The sequence below is a fragment of the Anthonomus grandis genome, chromosome 22, assembly GCF_022605725.1.
Source record: "Anthonomus grandis grandis chromosome 22, icAntGran1.3, whole genome shotgun sequence".
Lineage (NCBI taxonomy): Eukaryota > Metazoa > Arthropoda > Insecta > Coleoptera > Curculionidae > Anthonomus > Anthonomus grandis.
The window spans coordinates 27,124,519-27,152,252 of record NC_065567.1 but is presented as its reverse complement, the minus strand read 5'-3'; the positions used below and the strand labels follow the sequence as shown (position 1 = coordinate 27,152,252).

Below are 27,734 nucleotides of genomic sequence, written 5' to 3'. Positions count from 1 at the left end.
AAATGTATTAGAAAAGGGCAAAAATCCTAATTAAACAAAACAAAACAAAACAAAAAATATAAATCACGAACTTTTATTTGGTAGCAAAGTAAACATATAAAAGTAGGAGTAGTAAAAATCTAAAAATTATTTGCTAGATATGTTCTTTTAGGACAACTAAGTTGATCTGACGTAGTTTAGTCTTATTCATTAAAAAAAGTCAAAAAGTCATTATCGTCAATCACTTTAGTTACCTGAAAGAATTATAAAACCAAAACTTAAAAATCTTGCAGTCAGTCGCTACTATGAAAAAAAAAACGAAAAAAAACTACCGAATAGATAAATTTCTAAACAGAAAAACACGCTTAAATTTAAAAAAAAAACACAAAAGCGCAACTTTCGAGAAGAGCCGTAAAATATCAAATATAAAATATAACTAATCGCTCTGATATAGTCACTACACACGAAAAACATGAACTTGTACTAACGTGTATTTAAAAAATATGTAAAAAAATAAAATAATAAGTATATTAACCCTACAAACAACAACTTATATACAAGTGTACGTATGTAAACAAACTTAAACTAAAACTAGTCCGGCCGTTCCGACACCCCCGCCCCAGCAAGCAAGAATAATAATATTATAATAAAATATATATATATAATTTATCTATAACGACAATTTTCAAATAGTACATAAAAAAATAAATAAAAACAAAATATAGCTTCTTAATATTTAAATATATATATATAATAGATAATACATATATTAATAAGTAATATATAAGCGCATATAAAACAGGCTGAGGGCGCGGCGGCGGCGCAGGACGAAAGAATTATCTAAACACCAAATAAGGTTTCAAGTAAGGAGAAATGCATTCTCACTTATGGGAAATCTTTGAAAGGTTTAATTCTACGAGGCATGAACATCAATATGGCGGACTTCAGGATAAATTATTAAACAAGAATAGGCATATTTTTATTATTATTTTTCTTCTGCCTTATCCCGGGAATACAAAACCGAACACATGAAATATTCCCCATAAGCTTCGAAAAAATCAGCACCGCTAAATTTCAACTACATAAATATTTAAAAGCCTTATTGCTGATCCGTTAATGATAATAACGCACCAAGTCACGTATATCAAAAATGGCGGTGATTAATTGATTTTTAATGATGACGGGTGAATACTGGAAAATCAGATTCAAGGGGCGAGGGGGCGGACGGACTCGCGAGCAGACAGCCTTACTGATTTGTTTCACTTAGAACTGTTACTTATTTTGAATTTAAATGTTATGATTTTCATGTTAGGTCGTAAATTAGGAATCAAATTAATTTCAGTGAATCTGAGTTACTATTGCTAAACGAGATTCACATCAAATTATTAACTCGTTCACAATATCGACCCAAAAGAAAAACAGAGAAAGAAAACGACAATTGACAACCAAGAACAACACGCGCAGGTCCGGCGCGCACAATTATAAAATAATTTATAGTCATAGTAGAACTTATTTAAAGTATATAGAAATATATGCATCACACATTATAACAAAACAATCAACAATAAAAGGGCTTTAACTAACAATTAATGGATATGTATGTTGTTATTAGGGGTGTACGTTCACGATATGACTTCGTCTCAAATGCCGGCCAGGTTTAAATTTATTAGAAGATCGACATTTTTTTAAATCGTAATTTCATGCTAGACATCAAAATGAAAATGTTGATAATTATTTTTTCGCGACATTTTTATAATTATTTACGAAACGAGTCATATCGCGCGGAACCTGCGTAGTTGCGCGATGGCAGTTGTTTGACGATCACAGCCGAATAGCCACGAAGCCACACGAGTCCGTCTTTTATTTAATAACTTTCTTAACCCAGATGCACTCCATTTACCATTTATGCTCTCTAAAATACTAAATATTCTCACTCGCAAATCCGAATATATATTTAATTTTTTTTTTATTTTTGCTATTTACGTTTAATTTAACTCTATCAAATGTTAAATATTTCTTTTTATTACGAATCACTTAAATAATATTTTTGAGAATTGCTGATGTCAGACTTGTTGAAGAGTGTGATCGAGTTCACGTATTTATATATCAATGGCAGAAGACGAAATTAAAAAAATATATTTTTAAAAATTAACGAAATAGTTTTATAATATAAAAATGTATATGCTTAAATAGTTTTTAATAATATATATGGTGTCGCTCTTTTGTCTTTTATAGAAATAGTCACGAATTTTACGTCTAGTTTTTAAAATATTTATATGAGCAGATCCAAAACAAAGTGGTTATTGGAAGTATACAAGTTAGACGTTAATCAGATCTAATTCCAACAACCTAAAATAAAACTATTAATTCTTTAGATGAAACAAGATAAATAAAAAAATATTTTCATCTATCAGGGTTCGTTACAACAATAAATTTAAAAAAAAACTATATTTCTGGGGACATTCTTTCATATATCAGTCACTAGAATGATTTTTCGAACTTTCAAGTCTAAAGCAACCTTTATTTAAAATTTTTTAAAATGCATTGCTTATCTGGAAAACTGATATGAGAACTTCATAGAATCAACCATTAACCCACCAATTTTGGATCTACTGATATATACGTTCAAGAAAACGAAACAAAATAATACTGAGGTCTAGAAGTGCACATTTAGCTACCTAAAACATTTTTTATGACACTTGTAGAGCTCGATTTATAAATATAAAAAAATTAACTCACGATTCTAAAACTAGTAGTATTAATAATAATAATAATAATAATAATATAAAAACGGTAATAATAATAATAATAATAAAAGGAAATATATGAACTGGCATACGCGATGACTACGCCCGAGGCACAGGCTCGTACCTTTCTTTAAATTAATAATACGTAAAAAAGTTAACAAGTAAAAAAATTTTTTTTTGAAGATTCGTTGTATGATTTCTTTTTTTTTTTTTTGAATTTTAATTTTTAGGAATAAGCTCCGGCCCCGGGCTGAACACAGGATTATATGGAGACCCTTGGGGGGAGGTGGGGAATGTGATGGTTTTTTTTTAAGCAAACTTTACCATACGCTTTTTTTCATCAAAACTAAATAATACTGGGACTCGAATACTGCAAGAAGAAATATTATTATTGCTTTTGATAAGATGATAAAAAAATGGCCTTTAAATTTCTGATTTAAAAGGCGACGGTAAAATCTGCCCAAAGAGGCACCAAAAAGGGAATATACGAGATCATTTCCTCAACAAAACGAATTTAAGGATTAGGGGAGAAGATCCTGATGGCCTGAATCGCTGGTAGAGAACAAACCGGACACTGAGCTTCGTTACCTTCGCATACTCTGTTGGCGCACTCCATACAGAAGAAATTATGACCGCATGGGACTAACGCATGTGTGACCTAAAACAAAAGGAAACGTTGAACCGAAAAAAACGGACGGAGATTTTATTTGAGTTTCGACTTACCTTAGCATCATTGCACACCAAACACTTCGTACTAGAAGAGAGCAGCGAATCAGCAGGACTGGTACTGTTAGTGGGACTGGGCCTTGAAGGCACCGGCACCGTAGGATATGACCAAATACTAGACAAAGCAGTTGACGTATCGAAACTCGGGCTATCTCCTAGACCCTCATCCCTATCGGTGGATCCCCAAATAGTTCCCAAATCGCGTCCTCCAATTGAACTCGAGCTGCTACTGCAAGATCCGCTGGAGGAAAAAGCACCACTACTGCCTGTCGAGGAGGTCATAGCGGGAAACTGATCCTGGGCGGGTTCCATGTAGTTTAAGATCGAGCTGAGCCCTTGCTTGCAAAGTGAAGCGAATATTTCGTTGTCCTCCAGGCCACCGAACGACGGTAAGCCAGTAAGGGCGGCGGTGTTGCCTGTACGCATGGCGATGTGAGCTTCGATTTCTCTCTTTGCTGATTCTACGCTCTCTGGCAAACCGGTTACTTCGAACACGGGTTCCTTGTCTCTGCTAGGGGTTACAATATACGTGTGAGTCTGGTGTTGGATTCTTTTAATTGTGGCACCTGGAATAAAATTATATATATTTTAGTACATCGAAGACGGTTGAGATGTTTCGATTTAGAATCTAATTTGCACTATTTAAGCGTGGTTTTATGAATATGGCATACCTTTGGGTCCGACTACGAGTCCCACCACCCGGTAAGGTACCCTAACTTGAATTGTGACATGTCCAGGGATGTTGGCTGGCGGTCCGGGGGGCGTGCTGGCACCACTTCCCAATCCAGCGAGATTGTTCTTCCTAGATGCTCGAATCTGCGAGAAATGTTCGGCGGCGCTAAGGATTTCCCGCTTGGCCTTTGCTACGTCTTCTTTGCGACCGGTTACGACGAAAACGGGTTCCTCCCCGCGCACTGGTGTTTTTATATATGTGTTGGTTTTGGCACGAAGGGCTTTAATTTTGCAACCTGGAAAGAAGAAGGGAGATTGTTTGATATGTTTTTATTAACTTATTTTATATATTGGTGAGCCGCTAGTCATTTGTATGTATGTTTAAATAATAATAAGAGGTGGAGAGGACAACGTTTATTATTTTATGCTAAAAGCACTAGCCGCATGTTAATAACCGAAAGAAAAGCAAATAAAACCAGGCAGAAATACACACCAACAATAAATCGGAAATTACGGGCTTTTAATCTGCAATCACCTTGTTCGCTGTAAACAAAAATACACGAAAAACAAGAAGAATTTGACTTCCAAGAAACCTACGTTCGTAAATTATAATCGTGTGGCCATTATACATAATATTCCATGTGCAGTTTGTTATATTATTTTTACAGCACAACCAACAAAGAGGCTATCGGCTCAACCAGTTCCAATTTTTTACATCGACTCGTATGATTTAGTGGTTGTGCATTTTGTTTTCAAGGTTTTTCACATGCTCTCCCTCAACCTTTCATATCAGACTGTCGCGTATACAATGAAAATAATGAGGATCATTTTTGATTTTTAACAAATAAGTATATATAAAGTTCCTTTTAAGCTATTGATTGACATACATTAATTAAAACTAGATGTTACCTTATATAATATTATGTATTTAAAATATCGTAAGACGATAACAAGAAGATAATATGCCCTTCAACCTGCTACGAGCCCGAGTACACTCACAAGTGACGAGATTGATCACCGCACAACAGAACAGATCGGTGCAAACCTACAGGACAATGAATGCAAAATGTGACCTATACGACGGAGACTATAGTCTAACCACCGGCCACCAATGTTGATTAAAAATTAGTAAATGGATGGCTTATACGGTTGGATTAATCTTCAAGTTCAACAATTATTAATTATTAACAATTATTTTTTTTCGAATTTAAATTCTGTAATTAGAAACTTCTTAACCCTTGTGATGGATGGATGGATGGATGGATGTATGGATGGATGATGATACAATGTACTAAAAGTAAATTTGAACTTTCAGACTTTCTTAAACTTAATTCACATTTGAACTCCAAATAGAAAACAAACATTGAATTGTTGTAGTAATTATATAAAGAATCAATTCTACCTAAAAATACTTAAATTTTATATATATTATCTTACCGGTCTAAACCAAACTGGGTTAAATAATACGACACTTCCTAATTCGTAAAATGGTAAATGGGGAGAGCCATACATAGCATCTCTGTATCGTAAATAATTGATCTTAATTAGCCAGGATGTACGAAACATCCTGACAGATACGTAAAGGGTACTGGAATCAAATATTTCTTGTATGATTGATAAGTGTATATTATATTATTATATACGATGTACATTGTAATTGATTAATTGATGTTTTTAGGACTCAAAATGCCATCTGTCAAAAAAACGGTATTCTTAAATGAGACCTGCTTTTTCTATGATTTTGTCTACACATATCATAACACCTTCAATACACACCACCTCCGATAAATAATAAGATCCCTTTTGTCACATTAAAACCGACCTAAAGCCTTGCATTAAATCCTGATAAATATTAAAATAGATACCGGAAGAATGAACGTTGCCTTCGACGACGAGCAGAGGTAGACAACCTCACAGTGTAGGCGATATTGTTATTTTTAAGTGTTTTTGATGACGAACTGAATGCTGCCTGAGATAAAGCAGATATCATTCTTTTTTTTAATATTTTTTACTATAAATAAAGAGTATATGTTTATAAGAATATGGCGTTTAAAAGCTTGCACGCCTGATCCAGAAACCAATTATATCTTGGTTTGCCATTCCTTTATACACCACTAATTTATATCAAAATATTTAGTTAATTAAGTGATTTACTGTCAAACCTTCATTTTTTTAAATTTTCATTTGGCGTTAAAAAAAATTGTTAAAATGCCTATTTCAAAACTTAGCTACAACCTAGCAGCTAAAAGACTCGCATCGTTTCCATGACAACTGCTGCAATGCCGCTCCACGAGCTGCAGACATTCACGTGACTCTTGCAGCGGCACCGCCACCGCCGCCGACGGTTTTCGATGTATGTGTATCGGCCGCCCCATTTCTTTACTCCCCCCGCCCCACCACTCTGAAACGTTCTTGAATTCATCGTTAACTATCGTCGTCGTCGTCGCCACCACGTTTCTGGGTTGAAAATGCCATCAACCAAAGCAATGTTGTCAGATGCAGCAGTACGAAATAATTTTTTAGCAATTTTACGTGTTGTACAACACCTCATACATCGAAAATTGAAATTCTGATTCAGATTAATTACCGCGGAAAAGGAAAATCCGCAGAAATCTAGCAAATGAATGAGCTAGAGAAAAATGATAACAAAACGGAATATGTATATCATGTCGAAAGGGGCGGCAAAAGATAAATGTTTATTTGACGAAAGGAAGGCCTCATTGAAAATTTGAATTGAAACTACTCCCATAATTTAAATCAGATTAGGTCATTTCATTAAACATTCGTCGTTTTATTTTCAAAGATTAAATTGATTGTCAGTTAATAAATAAAAATGCGTAATATTGCGGGAGACGCAATCCAATTACGTTAAACCAACATTTACTGGACTCGACCCCCAGAGAAAAAAAAAATACCATAATAATTCCGTGGCAGCGTAAAAATTTATGCATGAAGTCCCGGTCCCGAGCCTTATTATTCCAGAATTATGACAAGGGGGAGATTTACGGTACGTAACAACAAAAGGGTGAACGAAAATAGGTCAACTAACCTTAAAACATGATGAAAGAAGGGGGTGAGTGATAGGGTGACGTGTACAAAAGGGCACTGTCCTACAAGATATAAATACCCGTCGGTATTGATCTAAATACTTTTAATTTACGTACTCACATAAAACGTTTTTCAAAACCGACCTGAGAAAAACTAAAACCAGACAACTTTCTGTTTTTATTTATATGTCAATCTATTATAATTAATATTTATAATTTGCATTGCACGAATAAAATGTCGAGTTTTTGGATTAATTTGGCAACGCAGATAAGCCGAACTGGCAGCAGACAAACAGCGTTGTCAAATGGCGAGGGTTGAAAATCCGGCGTGCATTCGAAACAGGAAAAGCCGGTTTCGGGGTGGCAATGGCCAATGACTGATTTTGCTTCGAGTCGAGTCTATTGAACGTGAACTGGAAACCCCCTCAGGCCTAAGGGATGACTGACTCGTTGCTATATAGGAGTGCCACGTTAAGGTGCTACGTTGCCACATCGTGTTTCGGTAGAAATATTTGAATAATATTTCTGTGGGACTATAAAGATCGATTAAATTTTGGATTAAGGTCACAGACTTATAGTTTTTATTTTCTACATTACGAAGCTTCTTTGATCTTTTACCACCTCTCTCAGATAAATCTACAAAAAGTACTCGTTAAACTAAATATCTGATTAACAAAGTCCCACTTACGAAACAACAATCTCGTTAGCACTTAAAACGGCTCGTTACAACGATATTGAATTTCCAGCCACCAACACAAGGTATTGTAGAAAATTATAAGACTGCATATCTGAAGCTATTAAAAACTTAGTGAGAAACTGTCAGTGGCGTAACTTATAAATAATTACCAATATCAAATTACCGACATTCACAATCTGACAATCAACTTTTTCTGGTCAAAGTCCATCAGATATTTATTTGACATAAAATTTATTTATAAAAATCAATGTTAACTTAACCGTCAATCTATACTAAATAAAGAAGAATGATAAATCTTTTGCTGTTACGCTACTGTTTGTCGTTTAGCCTCTATGCTATTATTGCCGTCGAAGTGGCATTTACCCTAAAGATATTTCTAGATGTACGCACTAGACAAGTCCGCCGATGAAACCGCTCAGATCAATGTAATGTACGAGAACTGTACACTGTTGCTCGTTGGCCCTGGGCCAAGGAAATGACATTTTGCATCTCTGCTTTAGTGTTTGTGTGTCGTTGCATTCATCAGGAATTCCGAGCCTTGTTAACCGATTTAGAACAACACTAATGGAAATTTTTTATTTTAGAATAAACACTTCTCCTTAATCTAACACATTTTCCTTAAAAAGGTCTTAGAACTAAATTTATTACAATATATTATAAATAAATACTTGCGTTTGGAATGTTCGATTATTTTGATGAGATGCTAATGCGTATATGTTTAGAGCTAAGCGCACGGTGGCATATACAAAAGCATAGTTTTGCAGATGTGAATCTGTTAGCTGGTAAACCAATCAATTGTTGAGGAAAATAAAAAAACTGAGACATGCAAAAAGCGAATGCCGCACCCGCACCCGCAAACTGCGGTGGTTTTTTTGAACACGTGCCAGCAGCTGCGTTTGCACGCCAACATTGTACGTTGCCAAATTTCCGGTTCTCCAGGCTAAGAGACCGATGTTCAATAATCGAATATCAACTCTTCGGTGATTATTAACGTTTGGACCTTGTTAGGTTTCGCTCTATTTGTATTACTTTTAAAGTTTTATTTCCTCAGAGCAAATAAAAGAATGATTAATTCTCATATTATATTTATTTACTTAATTATAAAATATCTACTTACATATACATACTACCATCCAAGTAGAACTAGATATAATGGTTATTATTTAGTTATTTAAAAAGAGCCGCAAACCGGTTCAGGTGTTCTGTCAAGTCCTGCTGCTCTATTTGTATTTTAACTTGGCATTCCATAGCAGCGAGTAGCGACCAAGAATGGTAAAGACTACTCATTGCAGACGGCATTGAAGTCAGTCTGGTGCATTATTTTTAGAGACGACAGTGCGGTTTGTGTTATTGTAGGTCATTTAGCTTTGGAAGAGTTCCTTAGTGTCGTGTAAACATTGAATTGTTTAAAGAGATGAACATCAAACAATTTCTTATGGGTGATGTGGTAGTTATTATAATAGCCACGGTTCTACATTATAAAATTATTATTTTAGATTATTTTGATCCCCTTTTCGCTAACGACCAAACGATCAAACAGTTGTATCAACCCTTATACTTAAATAAATATTATTGCTATTGTCTTGAATCTGCATGAAACACTCTTACTTTTCTAGAAAATCAACTAATATAACTAACTACATCTAACATGCTTAACGTACTACTAGATTCTGAACTTGAACATCAAGAACACTGCGGTGTTTCGAGTTAACAATCGAATACACATTTCAGTGATTTTCATTCAGCTCACGTCTTGCTTCCATATAATCGATATCAATGTTTTACAAGTTGACAGACATGCCACCTTGGATCCATATTATCCTCTTATATACTTATAGTGCTTAAAAATCAGACCGGATCGCGTATTGATTAAATAAGTAAAGCATAAAATACTAACAAATCACGGTAACAAGGAAACGACGAATGGCATTAGAGTCAAATAGGGCGGTCCCCCAGAGACTGTTGTGCCTCTTATTTAAATGACGATCAATCAAACGGAAAAATCATTATTTATAAGTGTAAAATTATAATCTTTTTATTTTTTTTAACGATGATTACTTAATTAAGGTACAGTACATTTGATATATTTATATTTCAAGACACACTTGATTCTTATAACAGTTACTCATTTAAAATGAGTACAAAAAATAGTCATAAATTAAGGATTTACCGTCACCAACAATTTATGATAAATATTGATAAGAATCACATGTTTACAATTTATTATTAGAGATGCGTTGTAAGAATAAAGTTATAAATAAAGCACACGTTACTATTCAATATGCTTTAACAAATAAAAACATAAGTTGGTTAATACTTATTCGACTGACGCCACGCCATATCCCGCTCATATTATTAACTCTACCCGTAGCAGTAATATAGTGATTAATATGACTTGATAGGTTCGCACATTTACCAAAGCATCTGATATCCTTCCTGTCGCCATCCGCGTTGTTTACTACAAATTCGACGCCTGGTCAAGAGTTTATTGTCTGGCGAGTGGTAATCGCGTCTTCGATAAGACGCTGATTATTCATAATTCACATTATAAAAAAAAAGATACATAACATCGGAACGCACATGAAAGAAATTCGCTTCAAAATAAACAAATACTTACAATTTCCGAAAAAAAAAATTGTCTAAAAACTACCGGTTATAATCAAACGAAACGGACAGTAATTTCGTCGGAGCCCAAATTAGGAAGACGACGTGAAATGAAATGAAGCTGCTGAACGAAAGTGAAATGGAAACACGCTTGTCTGGTCTTCTACATCTTAGGTTATCTGGTTTTTGAACCAGTCCTTTGGAACCTTTTGATTTAAGCTATATATATACAATATATATATATATATATATGTATATAAAATTATTGAAGATTAAGCCTTTATTAGTTCTTCAATAGGTAACCACTTTCAACATTTAAAGAATTTATAATTGATAAAATACTTTTGATAAGTTAAGGAAGATAATAACGTAAATAAATGATATTTACTGGTGGGCAATATAAACATGACTTAAAAAACTTATTACAAATAAGAACAATGTTTAGTAGTAATAATGCTGAATACTGTTTATTGAATCATAAAATTTAAATATTTCTATTAAGTAATTAAATAAAGATTCTTCTATGAAAAACTTTGGACAATTTCTGGTTAATAAAATTAACAACTGCCAAGATACGATAGATAACAATAAGAGAAAGTGATATTTAAATAAAAGTTGATTGCGTCTACCCACTGCGATGTGTCTGATGCCAAAAAAGTCGGTCAGGGGTGAGAACGTCGCGCAAAATAACATCGCATGCAGTAAAACCACTGTGTCATAAAAGAAAATCCTTGAATTTAATGAGCTTTTGCTTTAATTTTGGACGAGAACTTTATCTTTGTCTTTTGACGTTTCCTCTACGTGGCGGTCTCCAATGAAAATTGATGTAGAAAGACTAAAGACTTATTAGCCTCCGAAAAATATCTAAAATGATTTCAATAATGTAAGAAACAATTTAAAATTCAAAGAATCAAAACTGGATACTTTGACTGTAATTTATATATATATAAATATATATATATAAACAACAGGTAATAATTAATTCTAGCTTTGTCTAATCGTAACATTATGATCATTTCAACATCGCGCATGTGCCGTTATTTGACTGAAAACTATATACCAATATGTTTGATGTGTTTGATTAGAAAAGAAACAAGATTAGAAACTTAATTTGCGAGAAGTCTAACCCAGCATAAAAAAAATAAATCGTTAAATAAAAAATTATAAAAATATATATGAACATGTATATCTATCTATCTATACCTCTATGGGGCCGAATAGCTATGAATCATAATTTATATCATAATATTATCTAGTTGATGACAAAATTTATACCATCAAAACATGATTTACAATGTCGTTAACGATTATTGAATTAAAACATTATGGAGGTCGGCAACTGTCTGGTTATGTTACAGTTATAGCTAGAGGTGAGGAAGTGATTGACAGAACTTTGTCAAATGTAAAATTAAACGTCCCCCTGTATATCTAAATCGACATAGATATCTACATAAACCGCAATGATAATACATAATGACATAATGTTACGCGGATATTGTGTATTTCCTCATACTTATTTGGATATATTAATGTAAATAAATTTATCCTGAATTTAATTGTAAACGGGGTGGGTCTGTCTATAATAATAATTTAATTTACTGGTCAAGTGCAAGGAAAAATAAGCGAAATATTGGTAAGTAACTGACATAACCGCATGTTATCCGTTGTTGCCACGTGTGTATTCGTTTTTTTCGTTTCAAAGTACAACAGGCGTAAAACGTGGGAGTATCATCATTTGGTTTGGTATGGTGTTGTATAGTAGTCATTGAACGGTGGCATAGGTCATGGTTGCCTACGTTCAGCTCCAGCCAGGTCAAGCCCGGCCAGCACCACTGCTGCATTCAATGTAGAACGTTTTACGTGCATATACTTAATACTTGGATAAACGTAGCAAATTGTAAACGTACATATGTTAACCGATTGTTTGAAATTAAAATGCTGTGAAATGGCCGGCAAAAACGTTAGTTTATAGTGCGAGGCGTTTTAATTGGCAATGTTACGACAGGAAGTTGATGTGATACTCAACTAGGTAGTCCGTTTTTTTACTTCTTTTGAATACGATTATGTATATATATATATGTGTAAGTTTAGGATGGAAGCACCATTATATTATTAGTATATTACTTTGGTGTTGTGCGTAAAATAAGTACATTTTTCTATTGGTAAGCATATTTATTTCTGACTAATTTATTAAGCCATTCAATGGCTTATAGATTGTAAATTAAAGATAATGAGATTATTCCACGCCACTGAGAGTAACTGTTCCAAAGCGAAAGCACCTAAGATGTATCTGATTATAGATCTTATCCATTTCGTATAAATGCTCGATTTCGAAGTAGGCATCCTATCCAAAATTTAGCTCCCATCAGTTCTCTAAGCTTTTCTTTTGATGATTGGTAACTGAGCTTTGTTTCTTTGTCAACGATCCCACATTTCACAGTTTTCAATATTCAGTTGAATTTTGGGAAGATCTACCTGCATTTTTAAAGGTGTTTAAACATCCATCGTTGTTATACCAAGAACCGACCCTTTCTTACTGAGATATACCTATTTAACAAGTAATTGTTTTTTTTGTTTATCATTATAATTAAAAAAAAACAATGCAAACTGATTATAGATGCGTAAACAGTAATACGACAAGTAATAATACTCGATTTAATATTCCGCCATTCAAAGTTACTAAAGTCATTATCATAAAGGCAAGAAGTACGCGCGTATTCATTCATAAATTATTTTACGGGCCAAGCCGGCCGGAGGCCTTGAGATATAAAATAAATGTTTGGATAGGGCGACGACGCGACGTGCTTTCGGTTTTAGTCGATAATTTTTTTCTGCTTCATACAGTAGAAATGGGATTGTAATAGTAGAATCTATTATTATAAATTTAATTTAGTTGGTAAAGCAGATTGGTTGCTTCATAGTAATCGCGTATTGTAAAATATCCTAAGACAATTTAATATATTTAATAAACGTACATATATTTCATAAATACCCTGTATTCGTTTAAAAGTGTCTTAATCGCCCGAGAATTATCTTTCATCCTTGAAAATCTATATCCTAAACGTAAATAATAATATGAGTAGAGATGGATAGAGACCCAAAAATGAAAAGAGGCAGCGAATGCGCTAGCATTTCGGCTTATAAAAAGCCTTGTACATAGAGTGGTCATAGTTTACCAGGTGTGGTGATGTTTGTCCACTAGGTGGATATTATATGATTATGGTTGTTGGCATGACTGAATCAAAAGGACCGAAGTTCCCCGGTGAGTAAACTTAATCTTTATTAGATGGGTCAGTCCAGTAAATCGTAAACATTTTTGTTTCATGGTACTCTCAATCTCTTGCTGTATACATGGTGGAGCTCGCTGAATGAATTGCATTGTCAATACTCACGTAAGTTGAATTTTAAAATACCCAAATTTTTACAGTATATTAAAAAATCTCCACACAAACCATTATAACTCAGTCTATTGAAAAAATAATCTAACATAATATTTCTTGAATTGACCAGTATTTTTTTACGTACCAGCGTACGTATTGATATATTAATAAATTAGTATTCTGACCGTTTTTTTCAATCACCTCTTTGTTCTTGAGAAACCAGGCGGATATGAGATCAATGACTAAAATATTTATTCAAATTAAAGGTTAAATAATTTTTGCCGACAAACAATCTAATATACTAAACTGTCTGATATTTTAAAATTATATACTTGACCGCGGCTTCGTTGAAATAATGTGATTGGCAGGCATAAATTTTTAAACCAGAAAGTGGGTTAATTATAGGTTAGAAAATGCGAAGTTTCAGTGAGAAGCTTTTACCAAAAAATGTAAAGTGTAAATGCCAAACTTTAGAATGCCAACTAGTCCAATAACGTAATGGTCGTGCCATTTTATCTGATTAATAAATTATTTAAACAGGGCCGAAAAAATTTTAATCGATTAATTAAGAAATATATAAATATTAACTCGATTAACGAAAAGGCGGCCAATCATCAGACGGTTAAGCGTTTGTTTTGTTTTGGTGATGCACCACCATCTCCACGGTCTTTGTCCGATGTGTTGAGAATTCCACGCGGGTTTTCATGATACAGGAACGGACTTTAACTTAACAAAAAATTGGTTTTTAGAATTTTAAACGGAAAAAAACCATTCAAATATTTTTATTTGTAATACAACTAAAATTTCCATTTTTCTTTAACTCTTTTAATTATATATGTAATTTGAAAATGTTTTGGAATTATCGACGGGGATTGAGTATTCATTGAAAATGGCAAAAATGGGAAAAGAAAGAAGAGCGTATGTTACGCATATACATTATTTGAAGCCTAAAGTATATTTAAAACAATTGCTTAAATTCCAGCGTAAAAAGCATTGCCTTAAATTTAAATTCAACGACAACGAGACGACTTCACGCACAAAGATCATCAAAAAAAATTACAGGTACCATCAATTACTATTATGTTAATAAAGGCTATTTCAAGGCCGGCCCTGTGTGGGGGCCAACCAACACCGACCGTCTTCGTCACACTTCCTGCGCTCCCATGGCAGGCAGGAGACCTTGAGACGAACCTAGTTCAACATCCGCGGACTGCTGCACACGAGGTGATGGTGATGGCTTTTTTGGTTTCGCTTCTTCTTCTTCTTCTTCGTCTTCTGTTCTGCTTCTATTTGCTCAGTACATGAAGAGCGATCGTACCGGTCACTTACAATAACACCCAGTCACCACATCCGCATACAATTAATGACAATTTTTTAAGGACGAATATTAACTTAAAAACAATGTTATGACCTGAGTCCTAGACCAAGATTCTGATTATTGGAAAACTAAGCTGGAATCACAGTAATCGACGCCAAAGTAAAAGGGAACTTTGGAAAAGAGATTTAGTTTTATATGCCAACCAAAAAGAAACTTTTTTAATGTAAAACTGATATTGACCCTGTAAAAGAACATGGCAATATGGAAGATTCTTTAACTAAAAATCGATAGCTAATTTCATCTAAATTTCAAATAAAAAATTAAATAAGTTAAGGTAAAATTTCATTATAAACTGTATGAAAATTTAGAGTTCCTTACACAACAATCTGTTGACATTTCATTATGATAGTCATAAATTATAATTTGGGACCTCGTAGGTTACATAACCCGGTTTTTGTTGCCGAAAAAGTAGCCTTGCGAATGGCAATCAAATTGATAAATACCCAAACGCGACATTAAAAATAAGTCGATATTTTTTTGTCTTTTATTATTTAATTATTATCAGTTAAGGTGTAACTTTAACAACCAACTGATCTCGGAGTTTTACTTCGAGTGATCTGACCGATAATACTAATAAAAAAATATTGCTGATCTGATTTAAAAATTCATACGGGGCTTATGATAGTTCAACCTCTGGTAGAGGATATCAACATTGTGGGTTTCTGTTTCGACGCTTGAGTAACAACTTCACCTTCGATTTCACGTAAGTATTGCATTATTTTGTTTGCGCTGTTTACACGGCGGCGTCCTCAATTTTTATAACGACCAGTCGTAACTCATTTAGGACAATGGTGTGCGAATATTAATTAACTTTAGTTTAATTATGTGATCGCTCACTCGTTTTGAGAATTTTTTTTTCAAATTTTATACTTGGAAGCTTTTTTGCATATGGTGATTAGCTTTTCAAAGAAGATTTAGTAAACGAACTAGATCAACAAAAAAATAAGCAATAGAGTAAGTAACAATTATTCCATTTTGAAATTCTACGGAAAAAGTAGAAAGGGGTTAGAGGGTGTTTCGAAAACTTTAATTTAATACAGCTAAAGGTCAGAAAAATTCTCTAATCTCCTTGTTGTTATATCGCCGATTTCGAAGTTTTTACGATACGACGTAAAAAGTGAATATTTTATTAATTATCATTTGGTTTTGGTTAATATACTTCCATAATATTTAATTTATTGATAATAATAAATATAATTATAAGTACTCATTAGGTTACATATAATTTTTTTTGTTATTTCTTGATTTGGAAATGGCAATCAAATAAAAAACTGAAAAACCTCGAACGTTTAATTCTTCCATTGACCGTGAGCCATATCAAAGACCTCAAGCAAACAACAATCAAATTGTTGGATCATACTCAACTCAACTAGCAGACCGCAAACAACTTGATTTAATTTTAATTTAGCCTTTTTTATTACGTACAAGAGAGATTCTGAATAGATGGTTTCCATTTCGTTGTAATAATAAAAGGTTCGTTGACGGAGAAAATTCGACAGTTTAATTTTTGTGATTCTGTGATTAAGGCCTGTTTTAAAAAGTCCAATTTATAACATAACTCGAACGCGGCTCGATAATCTGTGAAGAAAATAATTTCACACAAAGGTTTCACATACTTTTTTGGCTTCCTACATTTCTAATGGGTAAGATAATACCTAAATGGGCCTTATCTAATAAACAAATATGCAACTGTTGTTATCTGTATGGGCGCGTGTGACACATTTCACATATGTTTACTAGCGAACCCATTCACGCCTTCGGCATCATTGATACCGATCTCTAAATATATATAATGTGCCATTTATTGTTTTGTTTAATTGCTGTTTATATCGCCTCCGGTGCACTGGTAGGTTGCAACTATATACGTGTATAACAAAATATGTAAAGTAAATAAAACCCTAATATCCGCGTAATATTAAATCATTAAATAAAGAAAAAAATGAATTTGTGGTTAATAAGAACGTTGAACCCACCATTATATTATGACCCTGAATAAATGGTATCAAAGACCCGCAGTTTGTTAGATCATCAGCCTTTCTATAATCTTGACATTTTTCTGTGAATATAATATTTGATGTTGTTGACGTTTGTAAAAAAACGAATATAACAACAAACAGTAATTATTCTAAGTAACCATATTCAAAAAAAATCCATAACAAATAAATTGCTGCATTATAGGCCGGCAGTGCACGGTCTGTATCGGTTGGTTCTTCTTATTGCATCGTCTAGTTCACGTTCAAGGTCCCTGCCCGCCGACAGAGATGGTTAGAATGTTTATTAGAGATACCGATGAATGTTTTCGTGGTGCGTTTTCTCATACTAGTACTTAGATATAGTTTCGTATTAATTATATTAATAATAAATGAACGCCACTGGGGTGGTTTCTTTCGTTCCTTTGAATTCGCCAACAACGGACGGCAACCCAATATTTCCGAAGAATGTTTTGTTTGCCTCTTTTTGAGGTCAGGTTCTAGACTCGTTGTTTTATTATAAAGAAAGACTAGCCGCTAAAGAAGGATTGCACGGGCGAAATTTAAATTGCAAATGAGAGACCGCTGGCTGGCTGGTTGGCTGACTGGCCTCTCGCGGTTTAAAATTAAGGCAATCATTTTATAGACCCGTAATAAACATTTACCGGGTCTTTAAATGTCAATTAAAGTGTGGCCCAGGTAGTGGTGTTTTTTATGGGCTTATTTTCGCTTCATCGATCTGATAAGTTTTGTTTATGCGATCCTCCTCTATAAGCAACCAACATTTAACTAGTAGTAAATTTAGATAACATTTAATTTAAGAAGAATATATCATTTCGACCGGGCCGGCGGACCACCCTGACCTACCACAACTATTCGGATCAGTTCAAAAATACTGTTGGATATAAAGTGGCTCGTAAATGTTGGCCATAACGATGCGAAAATGTTTCATTAAACAAATAACTTGTGGTAATATTGACTGGAAAAAATAATAGCGTATCAGCTGGCAGCCAGGCTCCAGTATTTTATTATTGGACGGTTAACGTTTTGATGAGAACCGACAAAAACATAAATCCATGTTTAAAAACTTGGAATCGTTCTTTGGTAACAGGCATTTAGGCTCTAATCCCTCTAACTTAAAAGCAGGAACCAATAATCATTAATCCAAAATATAATTTTGGTTGTTTGGGTTTTGTAGACCAGATTTAAATTTAGAAACTCATTAAGGAGACAATGCTTGCGAGGTTTACTGAAAAATGTTTCGAATTTAGTTCCTACTTTTTAGTTTTAGAAAGAAATGGATAGCAAATATTTTTTCTTGCATACGATTGTATATCAATTCAGTTATCTGACAATATTTAACAATACCCCATACTCCTGAGTTTTATTTCGTACGGGAACCAAACAAGATGTTCCCACCTTACCATCTTCCCAAATAATAAATAATATGGGGCAACTGTAGGTATGTACGTAGCCCCGTTGAAAACGGAAAAAGCAGGTTCTCAAGTCGGGGGAAACCAAAAGAGAGACAACAGACAGAAATTCATGGGGGCAGCTGCAAGACAGGCAGAACCCCGAAACCGCCACATGGCGTTTGCTTGCTTGTCTCGGTTGGTTATTCGGTTTTCCGGCCAGCTGCCTTTTTTTCGAAACAAATTATTAGTATTGTGGAAGGCAGATGATTTAGACATACCTGAAGAAGATGAATATTATATTGAACGAACGACCTATGTACCAAAACTTCAAACTTCAAATTAGGAAATTCATAGCCAGATATCAAATGAAGAAATCTAAAATTGTCTGATGGTATTTGATGGAGACGAGAATCTCCTCAGTAAGTAAGTAACACGTTTTCGTTCTATAGTTTTGCAACATACATTAGTTATTTTCCTACTGTCCAGTTGAATATCAAGACATAAATAAGCGATCTTTTTTTCCTGTTTTCCGTGTTTCAAACTCACCGTAAGGACATAATTTATATTAAAGTAGTAAACATATATCGGTGTCATAATAAATTTAGTATGGCTTAAAGAACGGCTCCTTTCAATAAGAGCACTGATTTATAGATTAGTGAAAAATTAAATAGTTATTACAAAAATATGAATGGAAAGGATTATGAAAAAAATGCGACTGATCCATAATGTATCTGTCCATGTTTAAATTATATTGTTCACCTTTAAAATATGCTAATCCCGCTAATTTTGGACAATAATTTTTTAAACGCAGGTAAAATCATTTAACAATATTTAAAGTAAAACCTTTGCGTTTTCTTAAGGACAAAACAACAGTTTAGTATTAAAATTATTAGAAACTCACCTGATGTCTCTACCTTTTTTATTATTAGTCTGGCTTTATGCTGGTTCTTACCTGAAACAAAAAAATATATATATTTTAGATAGAAAAATATTATATAGCGTTTACGAAAAATTAAAAAAAAAAACTTTCACACTGCGTGAGGTTACTGGCATGTTATAAAAGATAAGATAAATAACCTATATATACCACTAAAACTCTCTGCATCTTGTATACACAAAAATATATAAACAAACAGGGGCTTATCTTTTTAGGTACGAGTAATATATGGCACAAAATAAACAATCAGGAACATATGCATGCCTTCTCGGGACAGTTTTTTTTTTAAGTAGTAGTAACACGTGGTTTTGTGAACTCTTTATTGCCACTTTTAATGGGCTTCAAGGTTGCTTTTCTGGATGAAAGGATGTGACGAGAGTTAGTTGGTAGTGAAAAAGACTATTTCCTCTTTTCATTTATAGACAGACTTTACGACTATTTCACATCAATCGTCAATAAAAAACTAATTCTTATGTGTATGCGTTGAAGAGGCCATTGTCGAATTAGTTGAGCTAGCCGTATTTACATTTACAATTTCATCAGAATGTCGCCGGTTCTACGTGTGGGAAGTCCACTTAACGTAAAGACCTGCATTTCAATTTATTCACTGAATCGACGGTTGATTGCTTCGGAAAGGGACAGGCCATTTTAATCGTGCGGCTGCTCGTTTTACCCTTTATGGAATTAAAAAAAATTACTTTTATCAGAACTACATTGTTAGAATGTTACTCAAGCATATTACTGAGAAAATTATGTCAAAATTACAAGAATTGCTTGAAAGAAAAAACAGTCAAATTAACAAGTTTACTAAATGTTCCAACATAATCACATACCCATATCACATGGTGTAAGATTTCCTGTATTTATTTACGATAACATAACATAAATATCTTTTATTTACAATTGACCATCAACTCATTCAACAAACAGAAAAAAGCCTCTTATAAACACAATAATACAATTTTTGTAAATCATAATTTTTTCAGTGCAATTTTTCAACAAGCGATGATTTATGGCGGTTTATTATCAATCACCATTTTTATTGTTATCCGGTTCATTAGCAGACGCACGATAACGATATTTAATTAACATGTTAACTTTTATGTTTATGTAAGTTTCTGGTCAGTAAGAGGGTCAGACTTTATTTTTAAATTTCAAGTAATTACCCTGGCAAGTTACTTATTTTTACGTAACAAATATATAAAAATATAGAAAAGGGTCTTATAGCAATAGGTGGAATAGAACAAGAGAAAATAGAACGGTGTTTGTTCCTGAACTGTTTTATCAAAGTCTATCGTTTGCATTTGGTATCTTGCATAAGTACATAATAACATCTAAAAACTTAAAAGTAAAAAAAAAGGTTCCCTTTGGTTCGAAGTTATTTTTTAAATATCGTTAATACATCATACTATTGTGCATATTACCGGTAATCAAGGAACTAACTATATGAGTTAATTCAAAATACAGCGTCCGATGTTACATTTCTAAAAATATACACACTGCAATAAATAAAAAAAAAATTTTAAAAGAGAGATATTTTCCAAGAACGGTGACTGAAGTAAACAAGTAGTGTCAGTTCAAGGAACTTGGGAACAAAGGATAGAGCAGACAGACCAAATAATGGGTTGTAAAACTCTGGTTTAATTGGTGAAAATGATTTAATTAGGGACCAAAAATCGTCCCACGCCGACCGGAAATTGAACTAAATTTTTATGTTTTAGCGTGACCTTTTGATTAATTACTGAACTGCAATAACGTGAAAGGAGTATTATGTCGGGCAAACGCATAAACGTGTTCTCAAGTTCGGCGAATGTAATGGAAACAAAATAAATGTCAAACGGGACCAATTGTGAAAGAAAAAAGAAAGAAAACCAGACATAAACAAACAATAATTGAGGCTCTTGAAAATAAGAATGCATAAGACTTTTTATAAGATATATTATATTACATAATATCTAATATTTTAAATAGCCTTGGTAGAGAAGGAGATTCTGTTTGCAACGCTACTGCTCAACACATACAATGCCGCGCGGATGTAAAAAAGACCAAACCATCAAAAAGAAAGGACAACCCATCGTCGGTCCCATAGGTGAGTGTTATTCAAAGAATTTCTAGTTGTGAACATTTAATTTCGGTACCTATATGCCGACGCCAGACAAAAGATCAGACAATGGTAGATTTTTAGATTGATTCTGTGGCGTGCATTTTTATTCTTATTCTGTTTTTTTTATCGTTGCTGATCGTTTTATTTTCCTGCAGGTCGATTGGTGGTCGGTTTTTTGCTCGTTTATGAACCCGACTAACTTGGAACTCGCCGCTTTTAAATTATACCTTTACCAAAACGTATCGCTTTACAAAGTTAAAGACGGCTTTAAGAGATCGTATCATTAAGTTGTTATATAGGCAACTTTTAAATTAGGGTTTTTTTGGCTCATGGTTAGAATCAGACAACTAACTTATTTTAATAACCACCACTTATAATGGTAGACGTATTTATTATTTGATACAATTGCAGTATACTTGTAGTAAGTAATAAAAGCTACTCGATGAATAAAAAGCAGCATTATTCCTATACTGGAATTCATTATCACCAACAAATATTGTTTATTGTCGTTAATAAAACTTGCTATATTCCTTAACGTATGGGTGCCTTTTCATAAACGGAAAACAGGCATCAAACGATCGATCAAAAAAATCTACTATAAAAAAGTTCACAATTTCCTGTACTGGCTTCACATTTACATTATCCGATATCTTCAATGAATGCGCAATAACATTTAATGCGGCTGTGTCGAGGAAAAATAAAGACAAAGAAACAGGGCACGCATTATCGTGTACATCCTGGCTACTTGGAATCGAATATTTTGTCAATATGGTACGTGAACCACCTTAAAACTTTATGAAATATATCAGGTTTCGTATGATGATGATGATGATGGTGGTGGTGGTGATGGCGGTTTTACATTACAGAACCATACAGGGATGCGAATACTTTAGTTTCATCATGCCACCCAGGGGTTCTTCTTCCTAGAAGTGCTCACATATTAATACCCGCTAGCTGGTAAACGAGGAGTCCGTGACAAAGTGTGGAATATTATGTGTTGCTTCGAAAATGAAAAAAAATCAAAGTTAAAACAAAACAAAACTTGAAATATAATGAATCAGTCTGGGACCAATCAGTTCTAACTTTCGCAGTTTGTCACAGGCTGTTATACATCAGCCTTACATTTCTTGAACTCTTCGGATATCAGCTGCCGTTGGAGGCCCTTTTTTCTCGGGGTAATAACACGAGGTAACGACCCTTAGTTCGAGGGGTGGCCTTTAGTATATAAAATCCTTGGGGGCCCCGACGTATTCGTACGGGTGCGTTGCCCTATTACTTATTCTTTAAGTATTTGCAAAATATCATTTTTCATCCCTTTGGTATCGTGAGTCAGCCTCTCAAGTAGGATATATACAATATACAGACAGGGGTTGATTATATTATACCTTACAATATACATTGTCGATCTATTATCAATTTATAGAAATGATGCATTTTCACGTATGCAGGATCAATTTTCTCATCGCCGCAGTGTTAAACAAAGCCAAAGAAGAAACCAAAGAAGTTATTGGCAATTACGAGAACTCGATTTATTTTCTGAAAGAAATGGACTAACAAGAAAAAATAGAATGAGGACCGGCGTGTAATAAAATCTCGGGTCGGGGGACCCACACATGACGACGACGACGACGACGACGAGTGCACGTTGGCGGCCCCCTGAAAGCAACACATCTGTCGACGTCTTTTTTATGATTGGTACTATGGACACAATAACATAATATAAGATAATAATATATTATTTTTTTAAGAAATTATTTTACTTTACTTAAAAATCTGATTTATGAGTGCCTCTATAATACAATAGGTATTTTTTTTTAATTTTAAATATGTATTATGATTTTTCTTTTTTTTCCATATCCTACTGTAACACTCAAAATTATTTTTAAAAAACGTTATTATTTTAATTTTTTTCAACCGAATTTAAATACTTACATAACAAAACAAGAGAAAAAATAAATTAAGTCTCGTCGATTTTTTTTGTCACTGTTTTACAAATCTATTCAAAAGGAAGTTTGATTTCAAACCAGTCATACCAGAATATTGTATATTCTTCAAAGGGAATTCATGTGATACCTAAAATAACCTTTTATGCGGTATAAAAATCTCAGATTATGGTATTATGCGATGGTGAGAATCGGGTAAACTTGACCTTCACTGCCTTCGTTCTCCTGATGTGGTTGGTATATACGGCCATCAGGGTTCTCGTCTAGAGAAGAATTCCGTTTTCGCTTTTAAATCTTTATGTACTCGTTAATTGGTAGGGGACTTATTTATTTCAAAACCTTTTCATACTCTCTGTAAGTTCTGCACCTTTATTTCCACAAAAGCGTTGATATTTAGAGAACAAGTAATTTTTCTATAAGTAAAGGCTCAATTTTATCTCAACACTACTTTTGATCCACTAAAGCCGAGGTACTTTTAAATATATATTAAAATTTCAGTTGTATTTGAAAGCATTCTATATGAATATTGAAAGCATTCTATATGAATATTGAAGTTATTCTATAAAGTCTATGGAGATAAAGCTGAAATATTATTGATTTGACATCAATGTTGATGAATATATTAAAACACAGTTCAAGTTATAAACTCATCTTAAACACTATATAGTATTAATTTTTTTTGCAAATTTTTGTTCACATTTTACGAAAATTGTTGTTTCTAATAATTTCTTCTAATATTAAAGAGTTATAAATCATATCGAGATTTCTATGGTAATAATATTTGTATACTTATAACTTGAGAAAATTGGCAAAGATCTTTCTTCTTTAGTTTTTTTTTTTGTAGTTATATTGGTATCTGTTACATCATTTCTTGTTTAAAACTTTTTAATGGATATATTGCTCCTCAATTGTAAATTATGATATATAGGAAATTAAAATTTTTTTTTATTTTTTTTTCCTGAGCTATAGGAAATGTTTCTGGAACTCATGTGCTCAATATAGGTTGACTTATTTTTTATACTATTAAAAAAGAATAATTCATAATTCACTTTCTGTCTAGAAAGGATTTTTGTAAAATATAAAATTTTAATACTTTGTCCTGTATGTATCTTATAGACTGCAAGTTTTATATCATAAAAATAAAATAAAAAGGAACAATTCTTTTGGTACTAGGTTTATTTACAGTTTGAGTTTACTGATACCACACAGTGAGCAAATAAATAAGTCATTTGTTTATGGTTGTTGGGATCATGTCTCTTAAAAGATACCCTCTGCATTACCACCTAATGCCCTTCAGGCAGTTGTAAATTCATTAAATAAATCATTCATTTCAAATACATTTCTTGAATACTGGGAGACTGCAGGAGTCTTCTAATGTTTAACCAATTGCTCTTCTCTATACCATATCTAGGATTGGTGAAGGTGAAAGTGATATCTTTTTTGGAGAGATTTAATATTCCAAGAGCGGCACTGTTTGGGTTTCAAGAGGCCAAGAGCATGAGTGATGTTATTTTTGGTCTTCTTCAATTTGATTATAGCACACTTAATTCAGGTGAAATTGCTGCAGCAGTGTTTTGTGACATATCCAAGGCTTTTGATTATCTGAATTCTGTCACTATCAATGAGGAGTTGATTTCAACTCCACAGTGTTGCAGGTTTTTAGGACTGACAATTGATTGCAGACTCAAATTTTAATCACATAATTAAAGAATGCAGTAGGGTGTCATCAGGGTGCTATGCCCTTACAATAATTTCTAGGAACTTAGATGTTTACATTGCAAAAATTGTTTATCATGGCCTTGTGGAGTCATATTTTCATTATGGGATTTGTTTTTGGAAATCATGTGCCCATTATCTCTTTAATACAGTATTTGGTTTGCAAAAAAGAGCAATTAGAGCCTTTTGTGGAGTGAGGTGTTGTGTATCTTGTTAGCATCTTTTTGTGCAAAATAGAATCTTGACCCTTTGTTGCTTGTATATACTTGAAACAATAACTATGGTCTTCAAAAAGCAAAAGCAGGAAATTGTAGGAGGCAGTTTGGGGAACTTGTCTTACATACACTTTTCAATTGTCCATTATACATTCAGAGCAAGTGAGAAGATGTTTTATTTAGATGGTTAAAAAAATGTTTAATCACCTTTCTCTTCATATAAGTAAACTCAACTCTTATATTAAATTTAAAAAACATTTAAAAAGATTGTTAGTTACCGAGGTATATTATAAATTAGAATGGTTTTTTAATGATGTTTTGTCCTGATTACCAAATATATAGATGTGATTTGAAAAAAAATTATCGTACCTCTTATTTGCTTTCTGTTTTACTGACTTAGACTTAATAAGGCTTTGTCAATTACTTTGTTTGGGACAATGAAGTTACTTTTTGATTATTTTTGATAAGTCTTATTCTTTATTTATTTTAATGTTGTTGAATGTTCAATGTATGTTATATCCACTTTCCATTTTTAAACTTAAGAATGTTGTTCTGTACTGTGTGTATTTTATTAGGATTATTTTAGCTTATAGCAAGGATTTGTCCACAACTCTGTTTATAATAATAAAGCTAGTTTTTGAATTTGTTTATTTTTAAAATCACCTTTGTAGCCTTTATCCTTATAAAATAAAAGTGATCATGTATAATTTAGTTAGAAATGAGAGGACAGTCCCCTATATTTAAATACTGTCCTCTAAAACTATAAGGAATATGATCTAATATGTATATAATTTGAATTTTGAATATCTATTAGAGAACTTTGCTGAGAGGTAAATGAGTTGTCTAAGATTATTGACAAAAATTAGTGGTATTTTATAATTTAATTTGAAAATGTAATAATTGTCATCGATAATTTGTTCCTTGTTTTATTCTTGTAATGTACAATAAGTCCAAGTAAGCAAGCAAAAAATTGAATTTTCAATTATTGCAATTAATAATTGAAGTTAGTGTAACTCAAACAATAAGTATTTAAATTAGTTAACAAGTGATTAAAAAGCAATTATAATCAAAATGAGAAAAATTTTTAAAAATATGATTTTCATCGATGATATACATACACATATCATATCCATTTAGAATTTGTTCATGATATGTTAGGTGAATGAGAAATGAAATGTTATAACTACATTTAATTTATGTAAATGAAGATTTTACTTTGCTTAAAATCACCTTAATTTTGAACTTTTAAAAATATTCAATAGACTTAGAGCTTTGAGCCCTAGTGGCCTATTATATTTCATATTTGAAAAAAAAACGTGGTCTCTATGATGGGTTTGATTTGATGGTAAAGTGGCCAATTATATTAAGTGATATCTATTATCTATTTCTGAATAAATAATTTCTAAATCGCGAATTTTGACATGATTTAACTATATATTAACGGTTTTTCATGAAGGACATCACATCAAATTTTTTATGGTTAAGTACTCACCTTGTCTTCCTACGATTTCAGCAACGTGTTCTGAACTGGGCACAGGGACACATTCAGTCATGTTTTGAGATTTCTTAGATCTGACTTCGTCTAGAGGATTCCCCAGGGGATTGACGAAAGCTGCGCTTAAGTCTCCATTGGGATCAACCGATTCTGGCACGGTAACGGGGCCCAAGGGCTCGTTAAATCCGAGCATCGAAAGCTCTAGGGCTAACTGTAACGCCCGTTCATCCCCAATTCCACTCGCTCTCTCCATATCCGGAAATAAACTTGTAGGCATAATTTTCTGAATTGTCACACAAAATGGTGTACGTAGTTGTGATTGTCGTCGAAACAAATGGGGTCCTAGTCACATGCAAAAACAAACGGGGAGAGGGTTACTTGCGCGGGAACACGATGAATAAACGACTAATTTTATGGTTAAAATTCACGCGGTTTACCGGTAGAAAAATATAAATAGAATTATTATCTTTAATATTAAAATGGATTCTTCTATAATAATAGCGGTTTTTGTTGGTGTTCGAGGAGGTGGTATGTACGATGTACGATGTACGACGGGCACTCAACTTGCTCGCTCGAAACTGACTGAGCGCAGGCAGCAAACCAGCAATGGAGATTTTTCGTTTCGGCTTTCGGCAAACGAGAGAGACTACGGCGTGGTTTTCTGTCATCTGCGACGACGCAGCGTGCGCAACCGTTCGGAGTCTGCGCT

General features: G+C 33.3%; 1 protein-coding gene across 1 annotated transcript; it reads right to left on the bottom strand.

The window, feature by feature from the left end:
* Window positions 1-57: 57 nt before the first annotated feature.
* LOC126748514 (RNA-binding protein MEX3B) lies at window positions 58-27,701 on the bottom strand. The gene is made up of 4 exons (XM_050457793.1): window positions 27,023-27,701; window positions 4,124-4,420; window positions 3,450-4,018; window positions 58-3,384 (listed from the first exon to the last, which is right to left on the bottom strand). The coding sequence occupies exons 1-4, from the start codon at window positions 27,300-27,302 to the stop codon at window positions 3,241-3,243; spliced, it is 1,290 nt and encodes a 429-aa protein (XP_050313750.1). The 5' UTR covers window positions 27,303-27,701; the 3' UTR covers window positions 58-3,240.
* Between the last annotated feature and the right edge of the window lie 33 nt (window positions 27,702-27,734).

Coding starts and splice junctions, on each gene's coding strand:
- LOC126748514 (XM_050457793.1), bottom strand. CDS start 27,302: ATGCCTACAAGTTTATTTCCGGATATGGAGAGAGCGAGTGGAATTGGG. Junction 4,421..27,022: donor TGAAATCGTAGGAAGACAAG/GTGAGTACTTAA, acceptor TCTTCTTTCCAG/GTTGCAAAATTAAAGCCCTT. Junction 3,385..3,449: donor TGGTGTGCAATGATGCTAAG/GTAAGTCGAAAC, acceptor CTTTTGTTTTAG/GTCACACATGCGTTAGTCCC.